Genomic DNA, 17,442 nt, shown 5'->3' on the forward strand with positions numbered 1-17,442 from the left:
TAGTTTGTTTATTGTTCCGTGTAATGCTAATATGAAATATCATATGAGTGTATATATTGATAAGTTTAAATACACCTGCATACATACATATTTACATACATATATGTAATTTGTTACACGCGTAGTTTTATTTCAAGATTTTTTGGAGTGCAACAAATGCTTTAGGCAGGCTGCTGCTTCACAAGTTGCCTAATTGTCGTTCTGCTCCAAGCGTTATTGCGCATGTTCGACTTCTAATTTAATTAAATAGTTTGTAGGAGCTTTCGCTACTTTGCCTCTTCTTTCTTGATTAAAGCATTTAAGCACCGATCTTTCTTCGTCAATAATTAAAATCAACAACAATCTGCACCGCTTCGATGCACACGCACACACATATGTATGTATGTGTATGTGTAAAATAATGTCTAGTTTCTTGTTACTTGATACTCTGTTTTTGGTATTGTAAAACTGTGCCAGCATTAATTGCTTAAGTAGTCTTGTTTAGAACGCCTTTGGAGGACAGAAAAAAACCAGTCTCTCGCTCATTCACTTGTTGACATTTTGCTTGAACGCTCGACTAAGAACGTAAGTAATGCATTGAATGTGCGAGTTTTTTGTGTTAATGGATATTTACTCATTTTAGTTCTTAACTGGCTTTTAATTAATGATAAAACATGCGTTAGTGATGCCTCGAAAGTTTTGATTTATGGCTGCGTGTAATTTTACTAGTGATCAAGTTGTAATTGATATCACTTTTGTATGAATTTGAAGAAAGTGTGCGTGTGGTTTCATAATTCGTATTTGTTAGAACCGGAAAAGCAAATAAATTATGTATGTACATAAATAAAAAAATAAATGTTCAGAGATTTATAGTGTCGGACAAAACATATTGAACTCATTCATACTTCGATGTACATAATTATATTTTCCTAACGTGAAATGCCATTTCAAATATAAATTAAATATCCAGAAATTAAGACGGACTATTTATCATATTTTTTGAATGCATAAAAAAACTAAGCAAATAGTTTACTTCATAAAATGATACGCGTAAAAAACAAAACATATGCGATATTCAGAGCGACAAAACTTATTGGAATAACAATAATTAACTAAAATTTTATAGCATAACCATAATTTTTTATAACTTCACTAATATCCAACCAGGCTTGTTTGGCAGCTTCAAATAGCTTCTTTTTGTCCCCATTTACTGCTTGCCTGTCTATCCTCCTATTGAGTATCTCCCAAAGCTTCTCAATTGGATTGAGGTCCGGAGATTGTGCTGGCCACTCGAGCACATTGACTTTTTCCGATGCGATCCAATTTGCTACCAACTTCGAGGTGTGCTTTGGGTCGTTATCTTTGGTCGTTGGAACGACCGCGAAAGTGGCATATTCCACTCAGCATGAGGAAGGATCACGTTCTCTAGTATATTTTGGTATACAAACCTATCCATAATTCCATCTATTAAATGGAGAGGTCCAACACCAAACCCAGAAAAACAACCCCACACCTAATACCACCACCGCAATGCTCAACCGTACCTTTGCAGTATCGAGGATCTAAACGTTTATTTTTTTGCTCGCGAACTCTTCTCATTCCGTCTGAGTATTTCGAGTTGAATTTTGATTCATCAGAAAAAAGTATAGTTCTCCAGCGTTTCACTGACCTGTTAATGTGCTCCCGAGCGAATTTAAGCCGCTTTAGTCGATTTTTTGTGGAAATAAATGGCTGTTTTGCTGCTCTATAACTGTTCAGTCCACCTGCACATGCTCTGCGTTGTACAGTGCGGCTGCTAATCTTTAAGTTCAGCTCTTTAACTATACTTGCTTCCGACTTCACTGGATCTTTCTTCAATTCTATCAATATTTTCGAGTCTTGGTGCTGTATAGTACCTTTGGGTCGTCCTCCACTGTGAAGAGTTTCAACACTTCCAGTTTCTCGGAATTTTTTTATAATGAAAGTAACTGTTTTTTTCATTGCGAACTTTTGACAAATATCCTTTTGCGATAAACCATGCTTGTAGTCGTTTATAATTATTGTAGTTTTTTCAATTGAACTGAATGTTTTTTCCCCGCCATTAGCACGTTTTTTTAATAGAAGTACAGAATTCTAGAATTTTCAATAGGAAACTACTATTGACTCATAACCCAATAGTTAATTAATCAACTACCTCTTGTAATCGGAAAATGGCGCAGCCATACTCTAATGAGCCATTTCCTTCGTGGTTTTAAAGAAGATAGACGTTAACCACGCGTCTAATGTTTCTATCCAGCCCAAGATACTCCAGTCGTATTCCGAAAAAAAACATGCATGCAAATGTTTTATGACACTACAATAACAACAACTAATGAACGATTTGGCACATACGAGTTTGAGTTCGATATTCACTACAAATATTAATAAGAAATATTAGGCGGAGCTTGGAGTATGCGAGAAAAGTTTTTCCAAAATTTGCATTCACTGATATTGAGGAAGGAATGCAGAATCTTTCTCTGAGACAGAGAGATGAAGCATAGTTTAACCCGCTTCACACTGGGCTATAAAACTGCATAACCAGAAAAATTTTAAAAATTCTGGTTCAAAAGTTGAAAATTTTGTTAATTGTTTTTTCCAATTTTCAATATATTTTTAGTATTTTTTTTAAGTTATTTTAAACTAAGTCTATTAACATTTCCAGCTTGTAAAAGAAAAATATATGAAAATATTTCATATTTTGCACAAAATTTTCTTATCCGTGTCATTTAAACAGGTTCAGCAAAAAAAAATGTTTCTGTATTTAGGGCATTTAAGATGATGTTGAACCTCCATTCTTATTTATTGTCTTTGTCAAACAGTCTGAACTAAGTGAAAGTTCAGTTGGTGTACCCCAAGGGGTACACCATCCTATACTAGCTACAGACATGCGATCTACCAGCTTCTGAGAAACAGTACTTGGAACGTTCGTGGATGGCACTGCCGTGCTCACAATTGACTCCCAACCCCATGTGGCCTCCCAAAAACGCTTTAGATAAATGAGACAAAATCTCCCCAAGTCACTTTTACACTAACATCACCAAATATCTCGGCATGCGTTTTGATAACAAACTTACATAGAAATCCTATATGAAGGTATGAATAAAAATCAGAAGCCCACTACATCGAAATTCTCACGTTTTTCTCGAAAGTAAGCTCTCACTTGGCTCAGCTATCTTGAAACCGATATGGGCATAGGGCATTCAACTATGGGGCACTGCAGCTAAGTCCAACATCGAAATACTTCAAAGATTGTAGTGGAAAACCATCATGATCTCGAGCGCCCTATATTATATCACAAATGCATAAATTCATCATGATCTTAAAGTACCCACATAATTGAAGAAGCAAGGAAATATGCCACACCACACAACACACGACTCCAATCGCACTCAAACGCTCTTGTCATAAAAATAATTGCAAATCCCATAACCTTCACCAGACTCAATAGAAAGTCTACAAAAGACCTAATATTCTGGGTGTATTCCATAAATGTTTTTTCTCTTAAATGAATTAAATAGGTTTAAGTAAAAAAATTGCTTAATATGTATGGATTTAAAAAACAAACAAAAAATTATTGTCTCGAAAATGATATTTGGGAGTGAGTTCATTGATTTCCTCAGGTTTCTATATTCAAATTCTTCCAAACCTTCAAAATGGACGCCTTTAGGTCTTGCACCGTTGAATGCAGGCGACCACTTAAATGCCCAGTCCTTTCAATTATGTATCAAGCGTTTTCAACAGGATTTAGTTCCATACTTCCGTAGCTGGCCAGTGAAGAAAGAGCAGCGATCAGGAAGAAAATGCTGTTCACTAGACAGGGCTAGTTTACCGAGTCATTCCGGTAACGTAGAACCGGCTGCCATGGGAATGCATTGACAGAAATTTACTGGACCAGACAGTGTTTAGACAGTAAACGACATTCACCGGGAGACCGTCACCACCTTCTTAAGCTCCCGTCTTGTGAATGCCGAAATCGGAGTCCAACCACCACCTATAGCAGATAAAGAGCTCCAGCTTCCCCGTGAGACCCGCATAACAGTGGCACAATTACATTCTTAAACTCCTACTTATCCAGAATCGACCCCGACATACCAAACATATGTCCGGCATGTGAAGGCACCCCGCACGACTCTAATCCGACATCTGGGCAGATATAAATCCGGGTCGTTTCGGTAACGTAGAACCGACTATCGTGGAAACGGAATTAGATTGGTCAAAAGGTCTGGTTTATTAAAAAAAATATGATATAGAATCAAGCATGTAGATAATGAGGGCTGGAAGTGACATGGTAATTTTAAATAACAACAGATTTGAAACAGAAAATAAAACTTGCTCAATGTGTAATTTAGGTGAGCTTGAAAACATAATAGCTTATTTCTTGGCACGCTGCCCAATATTAGGAGAATATAGAAAAGTTTTTTTCGGAAAATTTACCTTATATGATTCACAACTGATTGAGATTCTCAACGGGGAAAATGATCATTGGGATAAACTTTTGCGTTTCATCAAATATGCCTCTAGATACAGAGATTACTTAATAAAAGAGTTTAACTGGTTTTAAAGATCGTAAACCGAATAATTGTTTTGCACGAAAAAAAATCGACAGACGGCTCATGCTAATGTCGTAAAATTATTGTAAATATTTTTTTTTCTTAATATTACAATAAGTAAATTTCAAATTTTGTATATTTTACCTTTATTTGCAATAAATACTACTACTACTACTAGTACGAATGCCATATTTCTCCATAATTAAAAAAAAAAATGTCGCACAATTCTCTCCAATCGGCTAATTTCTCTATTTGACATAATATTTTCCTTGAAAATTTTGATCTTGTCCTACTCAACATTATTTAAAAACTTGTTTCTTGCCATTGTTGGGTTGAACCTCTTCAGACAGCAGACCAAATAAAATTTTATACAAAGTTTCAAAATTTGCGTTGCATGAGTTTTTGTTATAGTATGAACTATTTTTATATTTTTATATTATAACTGTAATATATTTTTATAACAAAAATATTGGTGCGTGGTGAGCTCTGTGAGATGTATTTGCCTCAGAAAATCTGAGCGCGCGACATCAACAAACGGTAACCTACCGCCAGTGGGGTTTCTCAACATAAAATCTCAACACTGCGATCGCGGTGCTTCAGACTCAAATAGTTAATAGTTTATTTTATTTGATTTATATTTTTTAGTTTATTTAAGGAATTACACAAACATAATTAATTTCATCATTTGGCAATCTATCCACACCGAATGCCCTTAGATAAGTTATTATCAGCAGCTGAAATGTTTGGAATTACTGATAAAAAGCATTTTATGCGCTACGTAGGTAGCAAAATATATTTTATGATTTGTGAGTTATGCTAACGCTCGAGACTTTGCTATGTTGAACAGTGGAAATTCGTCGCAGTAATAGTTTTGAGACGAACTCCGCTTGACGGCAATTGCATTCTTATTTTTATATTCATGCAAACACTTAGTTTTTAAAACTTACATTAATTAATCATAGCACTCAAAAGAAAAACTAATCGAAAACCCAAAAGTCCATATGTCTTATATTATTGGGCTACGCAAACAACAATCAAGGCCGACTCCCGGTAAGCAAATACCAAATTTATTTTTATTCTAAACTCAATAAATGCGCGCTAAAGAACATAATGAATGATTCATTAAATGCTAAAAAAAGTACGATTATATTTATCAACAGTGGCATCAGCTTCTTAAAAAAGATTTGGCAAAACATGCACTAAAAAGATTTCTTTCTCAGCACATAATTTTCGTCGACTTTACAAGAAAGCGCACTTAGCGCATTTTCTAATACTTCAGCATTGCGATCATTACATTGAAATCTTCACTTTGATATCTGGTGTTAAAATCAATTTAATTGAGTCCGCTTTTCCCAGAAGAACTTTAACCCACTGTCTGCGATTTTTATGACCCGCGCGGCTCTGCTAGCAAACGCACAAACATGCAAACATACATACGCACATACACTTGCGTGCTTGTATGCCGCCGACCTCACTTCATCATCGGCAGTCACCCGCGTAGACATCTGTGTTTATGAGCAACACCCACCATGCGATCGCATTGATCATCACAATTGTGTTTTTTTTTTTTGTTTTTTTTGTTTTTTGTATTTTTTTTTTGTATTGTACTCGTACAACAACATGCAGCCATTCATTTATTCATCAACGAAATGCAAATCGTCGTTGACCGATAGGCTTTTGTTGTTATGCTTCGCCACTGGTGTTGATGTGTTGATTTTATTGCTGTGAGTTGTGGGGTTTTGTTGTGTACAGCGTTAATGCCGCCTGCAAAAGCACGCATACATGCGCATGACGTCACCACAGTACGCGCATCAAGTGTGGTGAATACTAAGTAATACAATAACAAACGTAAACAGTTCAAGCGAAATAAATAATATTGAATAATATTTAGATGACAATATGCGTGCATACATCTACATACATATGTGTGTATGTATGTACGTACGATTTGTAGGGTCTTCGCTTTATTTGACTCGTGTTTGCTTTCGATGACGCTAATTACGCGCTAGCACTGGCATTGCTAATTCACCACATATTTTTATGTCTGTAGTAAAGGTCAGTTTCTTTTTGATTTTGCCTTTACATGTGTGGATTTTCATACATATATACACATTTATGTGCACATGTGCGTTTGTGCCAACATTAGCGTGTAATTAAAAGCATACACAATTAATGTTTATGTTTTTTTCATTCTTATTTACATGCCTATACATGCATACATACATAGATATTTACAAACCTAAGTCTACATACATATTTCGTTTTTGTTTTTGTTGGAAAAGTTTTCTCTGTTTCGTGGTGGGGGTGAAACAAGATGTGAACGTTCTTTTTGGCAACTGTTCAACGGCGCTCCAACAACAACAACGATCGCCACTTGACGCAGCTTTCATTGGCAGAGGGAGGAGTGCTTATTGCCTTTGTGGTGACCACATGAAGAAGAAGCGCCGTTAAATTTGTGTGGAGAATAATTCAGTTGTGGTGGCGATCGAAAAGCGAAAGGGCGCGTTAATGAATCGGGAATGTATGAAACGTATCTTGGGGATGAGAGTTCAAAATAGTGAAAAAGACGTAGAAGGGTAGAGTTTCGAAAGGCTAATGATGAAATGGGATAAGTCAAGAATTGATGCACGTAATTCAAAACAGGGGCTGAAAGTGAATAAAAGGTTATATTAGAAAATAGTTCTGTGTTGAAAATGAAAATTGATGTTATAAAAATTTGGAAATTTTATGAAAAAGTTTAAATAAAAGTCGTATTGTGAAAGTTTTATTAGAAAAAGGTTGTGTTTTGAAAATGAAAAAATTCGATGCTATAAAAATGTGTAATTGTTGTAAAAAGTTTAAATAAAAATCTTATTGTGATTATATTATATTAAATCTCAAAAGTGGAGCCAAAAATTTTTGAAAAATTGCTGTAAATGACAAAATGTATTTCAACCTCATGTTTTGTTTTGAAAATGAAAAATTTCCCAATATTTGAAGTGAAGATCCAAATTAATTGCGCCTAAGCAAATAATTAATGTCTGAAAAAAATTATTTCAAAGCTGTTGTGCACATCGGGCAGATAATTAAAATTTGCGAAAATGTCCGACGACGAGGAATCCAGAGGTGACTTCATTGCATGCTTTTATAAGAAATAATTTTCACTGTTGTGTTGCCACACAAATAGAAGCAAAAACAGAAAATAAAATAAAATGTTTTGAAAACCTGCTTTTGCTACTTTTGCTTCGTTCATACAAAAAAAAAATGTTTCGTTATTTTGTTTGCTTTAATACTTATCAAACAGCTTTCAATCATTTGCTGAAGGGCTTTCATTCAAAAGACAAATAAAAAATTTTAAATTTTAATTTGCGAATTTTCAATTTTTCCACTCAACAACTTAAAAACTAGCCATAAAACTTAAGTAGGAAGCAGAAAAAGTTCATATACAATAATTGAAACGTGCAATCTAATTTAAGCGGAAAGCTTGTGAAAATCAAACAAAAAATCGAAAAGTAAAAAATTGAAAATTTTTCAAATTAAAACAAAAAAAAAAAGTGAACAAATATGTGTCAGGAAGAAAACTGCGAGAAAGCATCAATGGAATTGAATGAGTGACTGAAAATGCAGCAAAGCCGAAATTCGAATAAACAACAGCAGCTACAAAAACAACCACAACGTAGACGCTTTCTGCATGCATCCGCACAAAATGTTTTCAGCCAAAGTCGCCTTAGCGCCAGCATCAACAACAAATTAGCAGCTAATAAAGCTGGTTGTGAGGCGACAGCGGCGGCGGTGCCGAGGACGGATGCCGCCGACCCGTCGATACGCAACATACGATTTCGCACGCAAATTTGCAATACTATTAAGAACAACAACAACAACAAACATGACAATAATGGCAATATAAGAGCAACTTCAAAGGCACAGGATACATCTGGCACTAATAGCAGTTGTGATGGCAGCGGCGATGCCACAGCAACAGAGGCACATCCGTCCGCAGCACAGCAGGAGCAGTGGCAGCAGCAGCAATTTTTCCAGCTGCCACCCAAAAACTTGGAGTATTACGAGTTGAAATGCCGCATCAATTACGGTGACTTCCGTCAGGTGCACGTCCAGTTCCATAGCTCGGATCGCAGATGTTGCGCGTTTTCATGGAAACGCAAATTTCGGCGCTGCAGTACCACAGCGCAGCGTCAGCGGCAGCACCAACGTAAACATGCAGATCCGCGCTATATGCGACGGCGAAGCGGCGTTTGGTTGACGACATGTCAACAGCGGTCACGACACAACTCGCTGCTCTCCACCAGCGAAACGCAATTGAATTGTGATGAAGAATACACCAGTGATGGTGTTGAAGAAGTGGCGAAAGGCAGTGATGAAGATGCCGATGCAGATGTTGTCAATAAGACGCTAGTGCATGTGGATAATGAAGTCATCGACAGCGCTAAGGACGCCAAAGCCGTGGCCGTCGAGATGTCGACGCGAGTCAATGTTGGTGAAAGGGTAATGTCGTCCAACACTGAAGCAGCTGATTACTGCGAATGCGATTTTATTAATGGTGGTGTTACGGAAAGTCATAAACCAACAGTTACTGATGTTGCTGCCGTTGCTGGTGTTGTCGCTGGTGTTGACTTGATAGACTTCGCTGCCGACAATGAGGTGGTCATGAATACATTTACCGCCACTGACGCGGACGCTCGTACTTCGGTTACTGACAATGCTTTGGCTATAACTTCAGATGCTGTTGCTGAAGTCGAAACTGTTACGGACATTCAATCCACAGTAACTCACTCTCTTGCGGATGCTAATTCTGGTGTGCGCGAAACAAATCAAATCGGCAGCGATGTTAGTTCGACTTTGTTGATTGCGGCGGAAGTGAGTGGCGATTTGTTGGTGGGCGATGGCATAGGTGTTGATTCGCCAAAGAAAGTAAATCAGATTGTGGACATTTCCAATGAGTGGATCGCGAGGGGTTGTGCAAGTGTGCAATTGACCACAGAATGTGGTGGCGGTAAGTTGGTTGGTGTGTGTGTGTGTGTATGTATTTGTGTTGTATAGACAAAGGGGCATGGAGCAAATAATACAAATGTGCAAATATGTTTATGTATACACACACACGTATACTATATGCAAATGAATAGATATGTATGTGTGTAGGTAGCTGTGATTTTAAGTAGATTCGAAAGTGCTTGCAAGTAATTTAATTTGATTGTTGTACCTGTGCGCTTTTTTACGACTTTTGCTTCCCTGGTCAATATCGTCTGATCTCTTGTTATTACATACTTAAGAAATCTGTGTTGCGCCCGAAGCAACAGACCGTCGGCTTTAAATTACGGCATCAAATTACGTGAAAGTTCCGCAGTGGTGGCTATGACCATTTTAACAGTTCAAATGTGTGATAATGAGAAAAAGGTGTTTTTTTTATTGCATTGCTGCGCAGTCTACTGGTGCCGATTGTTGCGTTGGTTTGTGACCTATCACTAATTTATTGCTTTTAAATTTGAGTGCTTTTGCTTGGAGTTTTATCATTTTTTGCTATTTTTTGATAGTATTTGCTAGCTGGTGTTTATCGTTTGCCTTTATCTGTGCTTGTTTTGATTAATATTCGTATCAGTTAACAAACGCACGACCAACTGTGGTTAACTGCATTCTTATGAATGTGTAAAATGATAGCAATTCATGTTGTGCTACAATCACACAACAGACAGAGGGGCTTTTAGGTTGCTTTTATTAATCTTTTTTTTTTAATAATCGTGTTTGGTTTTTTTTTGAGAAATTTAATTAAATTGGTTAATTTGTTTTTACGATATTCGTGTAGGTTTTAGGTTGTTTTTATTAATTTTTTTATATTTTTATTTGTTTTTAATAATTGTGTTTTTTTTTTGAGAAACTTAAAGTAGTTAATGTGTTTTAAAGATATTCGTGTAGTATACAGTCATGATCAAAATAATGGGTACCAGAAATTTTGACAAGTTTTGACTACTTTTCTTGGATTTTAATACTTTTCGTTCTACAATAAATATCAAAATTGCAAACTTTGTGCAAGAGTTATAGAATATTATTTTGATCAAATCATTTTTTTTATCAGAACTTGAAAAAAACTGGGGTTTTATGTAAAGGATGGTTAAGTTTTAGGGGCCGGTGTTGATTTTTAATAAAATAAATTTTTTTTAGGAAATTATTGTCATTTCTCTTTGTTAAGATAATATTGGTATGGCTCAATTACGTGTGGAACAAAATATCGGCCAAATAGCCACACCTCCATCCGATGGTCCAAATTTTCGATGACGCTGAGGCATAATTGAGGTTCTATGCCGTTAATGTGCCGAATTATCTCATCATTTAGCTCTTAAACTGTTGCTGACTTATCGACGTACACCTTTTCTTTCAAATAACCCCAAAGAAAGAAGTCCAGCGGTGTTGTTGATGTTTAGGTGGGGTTCACATTCAACATCGGCCCTTGAAATTTAACCACCCAAAAATAAACCACCCTTACGCCCGATTTGAGTGTTTTGCCAACTACTCCTCAGTTTTATAGCCCCTTAAATTTTAGAGCAATAACGTGTTCTTTTTAATATTAGTTTGGGGAAAAAGAAATCCATTATTCTTCTTTTTAAATTCAACTTTTCGCAAATGGCTTAAAACCGTTTTATGGCCGATCTTTAGATCTACGACTACTAACAACTTCGTCAACTTAGGTTAACTTCGATTATTTCTATGATTTTATCGACCTTTTTTTATGTGAAATGTTACCTTGACAAAGAGCATAAACTTTATCTTAATCATAATTCTTTGATCGATACTTTACGAGGCATCGACCACCACAGCCATCTACCTAGAAAGCAATGGATATCTTTTTCCCCAAACGAATATTATAAAGAACTCGAAAAATAGGCGCATAGTTAGGCACATGCCAAGCCGCGGGAATGGTTAGGTAAAAAATATAAATAATTAAAATAACATAAAATTATTCTATGGCTTACATCGACCTTTTTATATTTTTTCTATAGGGGATAAACTTAGCTTCTTTTCCCCTTACTTCCAAATAACATCAATGGGTGAAGTAGCATTCAATATCAGTTGTGAAACTTTACACAGCTTTTTATTAATCGTGGCCCCTGTGACATAATTAACATCCAGAGGACGAATTACCTGTTAGGATGCTCTCGCTCAAATATTTCACGTACTACTGCAACCCTTACACTCACTGGAAGGTAGGGGATCATGCAGCCAGACTCAACCTTCCTTTCAATCCGATCTGCAGAAGCTGTCAGGCGGAAAGGAGGGTGAAAGGAAGTATTTTCAAGTATTTATGCGAATGCCCAGGTTTAGCCAAAAGCAAACTTCGCTCTTTCGGTAATTTTTTTCTTCAGCAAATTAATGAAATCTCAGACATAGAGATAAAAAATTTTATGTTATATCTGGACCTCACGAAATGGATCTGACTTAAACAAAACATAAAAAAAACAAGACATCACACGTGAACAGTGGTAATAAAACGGCGCTAGTCACTAATCAAGATTATTTTAACCACTTCAACAACAACAACAGCTATTGTTAACAGGTGGCTCTACCGCGTCTCACACGAATCTCAAATCTAATTTTATTTTTCTGTAGCACCCTGTCATTACCGCCATTCTCATTCTAAACTTTCTGCGTGGACATTATTGCCTTCTTAAAACTTATTTTTGAACATCATTGCAGTCTTCTTGATGCATTTGCCTTCAAACCCTATGAGTTAATGTTTCTATTGTGACACTTCAAGTGATGGTTGCTTTGTGCCTATGGCAGCATATCTGCATAATATTCAAGGGAAATTTATACATACTTGGCATACCCAGGATCACATAAAGTGCACGTTATTAGACACACAATTGAAAACATACATATCTTTATATACATACATACATACATATATACATACGTATATTATGCAATACAAGGCGCAATTTGTGCGAATACTTATTTTTTTATTATAAAACCATTGAAACTTGTAGACTTTTTGGTATTATTCTCTCCTCCTGAATCTAGGAAAATACCAGTTAAGGTTGGTTAGCTGCCTTTTTCAAAATATTTTGCTATAATTTATGACTAACCGATTTTAAAAAAATAATTATTTATAATGATGATATTCGTTCGTCTCGAAACTGTATTTGACCCTCCTATTAACTATGCATTTTTATCTGCCGTAATGAATCATCTGTTCTAAATTTCAAAGCCATTTTCTCCTTACAATTGAATTTCAAATAAACATTTAATTTTTTATTAAAACACAAAAATCCTTAATAACCGTCCATTCAGATTCATATGCCATATGCGCCACTCGTTTGCAAAACTATAGAATTTTTTTCGCAATCGCAAAAATAAAACAATTTGAGTGGTGGCCAACGGACGTTTGCCAAGAAATTTACGATAAGACTTTTTTGTTATTTTTATTCGTGAAATGTCAAGTGCACATTTCGAGCTTTCTTTGTTTATCCACAGTACCTAAATATGTATATACACATATATATATAATTGTGTGTATATATATATATGTGTGTCTGTATAAGCACTTTCGAACGCATACCCATACAAATTTAAACGCGACACGCCAATTTTTCGTCAAATTTCTTTAGCAGCTGCCTGTTGCATTAATAGCGGCCTTGAATTTCTTTCAAACTGTCTCACATACAGGCAAATTAGTGTGCACATATGTAAGTGCATGTGTATATTAAACGTAGTATTTGCATAAACTAATGCGTGCCAAGTATAAACTTTTGAAGGGATTAAGCATAAATCGACTTTTTCCGCTATTGCAACATAGCTTTTCGATTTCAGATTTTCACACTTTCCCTTCAACGGCAAATCATATTGTTTTCTTCCAACTGATGAGATCGATTTTCTATATCTACTTATAATTTACATTTTATGCGTGAGTTCCATATGTACTTGGAGTCATTCACTGGCAATGGGTGCACTTGAGAGTATTTGAAATGGCTGACGATTGAAGTGTGCCGCTGGGCCTCGCTAATTTTATATTGAGCCACAACCGCTAACCACAAACGTCAATCGGTTGTCACAGATCATCGCTCATACATGGCCGCTAATCGGCGACCGGATTTGTGCGGCCTTTCTGGCACTTCAGGTCTGCGTCCATTGCCTATTAGGCATGAGACGCGAGGCGTTGAACTGCGCGCTACTATTGCGGAACCAAAACACTGGCCCCAGCAATCAGCGAACGGCCGCTACTTTTACCAAATCGAGGTGCTATCCGCATCCGGTCGATGACGGACATGTGCGTGCGTTTTTCTTCCACCGAAGTGGGATTCATGTAAAATGTAAAATTTATAGAAATTGTTTATATAATTGTTGTTTGTATCTTTGGACTTGTACACTTTTATTGGGCTCACAGAAAAGGGTTGTGTGGGCAAAAAAAGAAATTAATTTAAGAAGAAAAAAAATCATTAATTATATACAAAAAAACAAAAGTGTGCGGAATTTTTTGTTGGTGTTTTCATTAATATATTTTTCGGTTGGTGAGAAGCAACTTTGTGGTGAATTTATTATTTTTTTATGAGATTATGACGTCACTGTTAATGTAAATAAATCTGATTTTGAATGGATTCAGACGCATATCGAGACAAAGGCCTCAAAGGTATGTATATATGTATGTTTGTATGTATGTGTACGTATGCTCCAAAATTCAGTTCATTTGTTTGTAATTTGTAAATTAAAATTTTTCGATATAAATTCGATTTCGGATCATTAATGTATGAAAATTTCCGCTATTTCTAAATACATATGCGCATATCGTAATACAAGGTGGCGCAAAATTAGGCATCCAAATTTATTTTTGTATTGTTTTTTGTGTTGTTTATTTTCTCGGTAGATGGTTGCAGTGATCGGTATCTCGATAAAGTATCGATCAAAAAATTTAAAGTTGTTGTAAAGTCGTTGTCAAGGTGACATTTCACACAATAATTCGTTTGCTGTTTTTGCTTGATCCAATCAATTGTGAGTTACAGGGTGTTGACAATGGAAGTCAACAAAAAGAAACTTCGGTACCTTTTACAGTTTTTACAGCTGATTGCATGTAATTTTGTTCCGTTTAGCCATTTTGATGTTGAAGAAAATGTCGATAAAATATTTCTGTGTCCAGGAGCTATAAAACAGTTTTAATTCAATTGCATAAACTAATTTGATTAAGGTACGACGGTACTATTATATTGGGTAGTCGAAAAAGTCTTTTCGTATTTTGTCAATAGATGTCGTTGGAGTCATCTATCTCCAGTGCTACCAATCACATTGTGTCATATCATATGGTGCTAGAAAGGTGACATTTTAAGCTTCATTTAACCAAAAAAAATTTAATTCGGAGAAGTTGAAAAAAAAGTTATAGCTGTTCAAAAATGAGTGAAAATAATGAAGAAATTCGCTATATTTTGAAATTTTTGTATAAAAAAGGGAAGAATGCCATGCAAGCCACCAATGAAATTTGTGAAGTTTATCAGTATCAGTTCATGTAGCACAACAATGGTTCGCTCGCTTCCGTTCTGGAAATTTCGATGTGAAAGATGCACCTCGCTCCGGTCGACCTATCGTTGAAAAAGTCGATGAAATTATGGAAAAAATTGACCCGGACCGTCACATAAGCTGCCATGACATCGCCAAACATTCATCATCAAACGGTTTTGAACCATTTAAAAACGGCTGGTTACAAAAAGAAGCTCGATGTTTGGGTACCACATGAATTGTCTATGAAAAATTGAATGGGCCGAATTAACATATGCGATTCTTTGCTGAAACGAAATGAAATCGAACCATTTCTGAAGCGAATGGGACCAAGAGACGAAAAGTGGATCAAATACGACAATAATGTGCGAAAAAGATCATAGTGCAAGGGTGGTGAAGCTCAACAAATGGTCGCAAAGCCAGGATTGACGCCTCGAATGGTTATGATGCTGTGTGTTTGGTGGGATTGGAAAGGAATCATCCACTATGAGCTGCTCCAGCCTGCTCGAACCATTGATTCTACACTTTATTGTCAACAACTGATGAGATTGAAGCAAGCAATCGAAAAAAACGGCCAGAACTGATCAGCACAAAGGGCGTCGTCTTCCATCAGGACAACGCTAGGCCACACACATTTTTGATGACTCGGCAAAAACTGGGAGAGCTTGGCTGGGAAGTTTTTATGCATCCACCATATAGCCCTGACCTTGCACCATCGGACTACCATCTGTTTCGGTCAATGCAGAACTCCCTTAATGGAGGAAAGTTGGCTTCAAGAGAAGCCTGTGAAAATTACTTGTCGCAGTTTTTCGCCGAGAAACCACAAAAGTTTTACACTGATGGAATAATGTCTCTAGAAGAAAAATGGCAAAAGGTGGTCGACCAAAATGGTACATATTTGGTTTAATAAAGTTCATTATAAATATAATATAAAAAAAAAATGAGTTGAAGTTTGATTAGATATACGAAAAGACTTTTTCGACTACCCAATATTAGCGGCGATCTTATATTCCGTAATTTTGGGATATTTGTACAGTACACCAACCTACCTACACCCTGGAATAATGGGATATACTTTTTTTTTTTAATTTAGAAAAAAAATATGCTAAATGATTTTTATAAAATTTCCTGGAAATCAGAGATAAGTAGGCTTTTAATAATTCCAAAAGCACAAAAAGTTCTAAGTATCATCGTGCTTACTACAGTTCTGGTGCAGTTGTCTGAACCAAGCAGAGATAGCGGAGAAGATTGAGAATTCCTTCGCTTCCTATGGGAAGCCAACTCAGCGTGCGCTGCGCAACAACACCAACTTTTAAGATTATGAAATACTTGCTCCCACGTGTGGATCTGAGGCACTAGGGGGAAAATATAAGGCTAACAAAACCTTAGCTCTCATTTGTGCTGGGTGTCCCAATCGAGCATTGTCCATTAGGCATCCATGCGAGGAGAGTTAGCATTAGATGAAGTCCTTTTTGCGAAAGCATAAGCTGGAATCATCTCATCACCTGCTCCTTAATAACTCTTCTTTCGCCAAACTATCTGTAAGACGAGGATGATAAATTACCAGGGTTGTCCTTCAGCTTTGGAGCAAAACAAAATTATGAGATTAGCTTGGACTGCCACGTCACATTGGACTCGGTAAAAGGATAATATATCAGGTTTGGCCTTCACCTATGAAAAAGAAAACGAAATTGAGCCGGTAACTTTAATTGCCATGTCCACCGGGTACGCGGCAGTAGAACTCTGTCCACTCATTCCGTATACACACGTATTCATCACCCGCCCAATCAGTCGTTTTTCAGATGGCAACGAAGTGTCATTGGTTGAATTTTTTCACATATAACCTCAGTTTTTTGTAAACACATCCCAAGTGAAGTCAGCTCATAAGCTGATTTTGTAAAATTCACTCAGAACCGAAAAACGATCTGCTAGGTAGTACACCTCTAAAAATCTTCTCACCATGGTTGTATACACGGCAACGAAGCAAAACGAGCATAAACATTATTGATTTTTTTTTCGTATATCACCAACACAATCTAAATTTTTGCGTAAACAAACCACTATCGTGACACATGTGACGTTAACCAATCACCTGATTTTTTTATATTTTTCAAGGTACATTGTTTTGCTAATTTTTAATAAAAGTGTAGTTCATTTTTAAAAATACTTTATACATCAAACTTCAGTACTTTGCGCAAAATTCACATAAACTTAACACATTTTAGGAAAAATGTATCAGAATTTTCAACTTTTTAATAATAATATTTAGAAATGTTCTGGGTATGCAGTTTTATAGCCAATTTAATTTTGGTATGATAAAACGAATTTGAATTAGCTCAAAAATCGTTGAAAATAAATAAATTTCTAGGTAAATTTATTTCACATAAATCACATCTTCGGACTTATTTTTCGCTATAGTCTC

At 36.1% G+C, this 17,442-nt stretch overlaps 1 protein-coding gene across 3 annotated transcripts in view; it reads left to right on the top strand.

Annotated features, from left to right (window-relative positions):
• Positions 1-17,442, top strand: part of LOC128864305 (uncharacterized) — a 173,064-nt gene that overhangs the window by 128,410 nt on the left and 27,212 nt on the right. The window contains exon 1 of one of the 3 annotated variants that reach the window (XM_054103905.1): positions 7,929-9,537. The exons of the other annotated variants lie outside the window; for them this stretch is intronic. Within the exon in view, the coding sequence (XP_053959880.1) occupies positions 8,148-9,537 (1,390 nt within the window). The 5' untranslated portion in view covers positions 7,929-8,147. Of the gene's footprint in view, positions 1-7,928; positions 9,538-17,442 lie in introns of those variants that run through there. 3 annotated transcript variants of the gene reach the window in all.

Source organism: Anastrepha ludens, chromosome 5 (assembly GCF_028408465.1).
Source record: "Anastrepha ludens isolate Willacy chromosome 5, idAnaLude1.1, whole genome shotgun sequence".
Classification (NCBI taxonomy): Eukaryota; Metazoa; Arthropoda; class Insecta; order Diptera; family Tephritidae; genus Anastrepha; species Anastrepha ludens.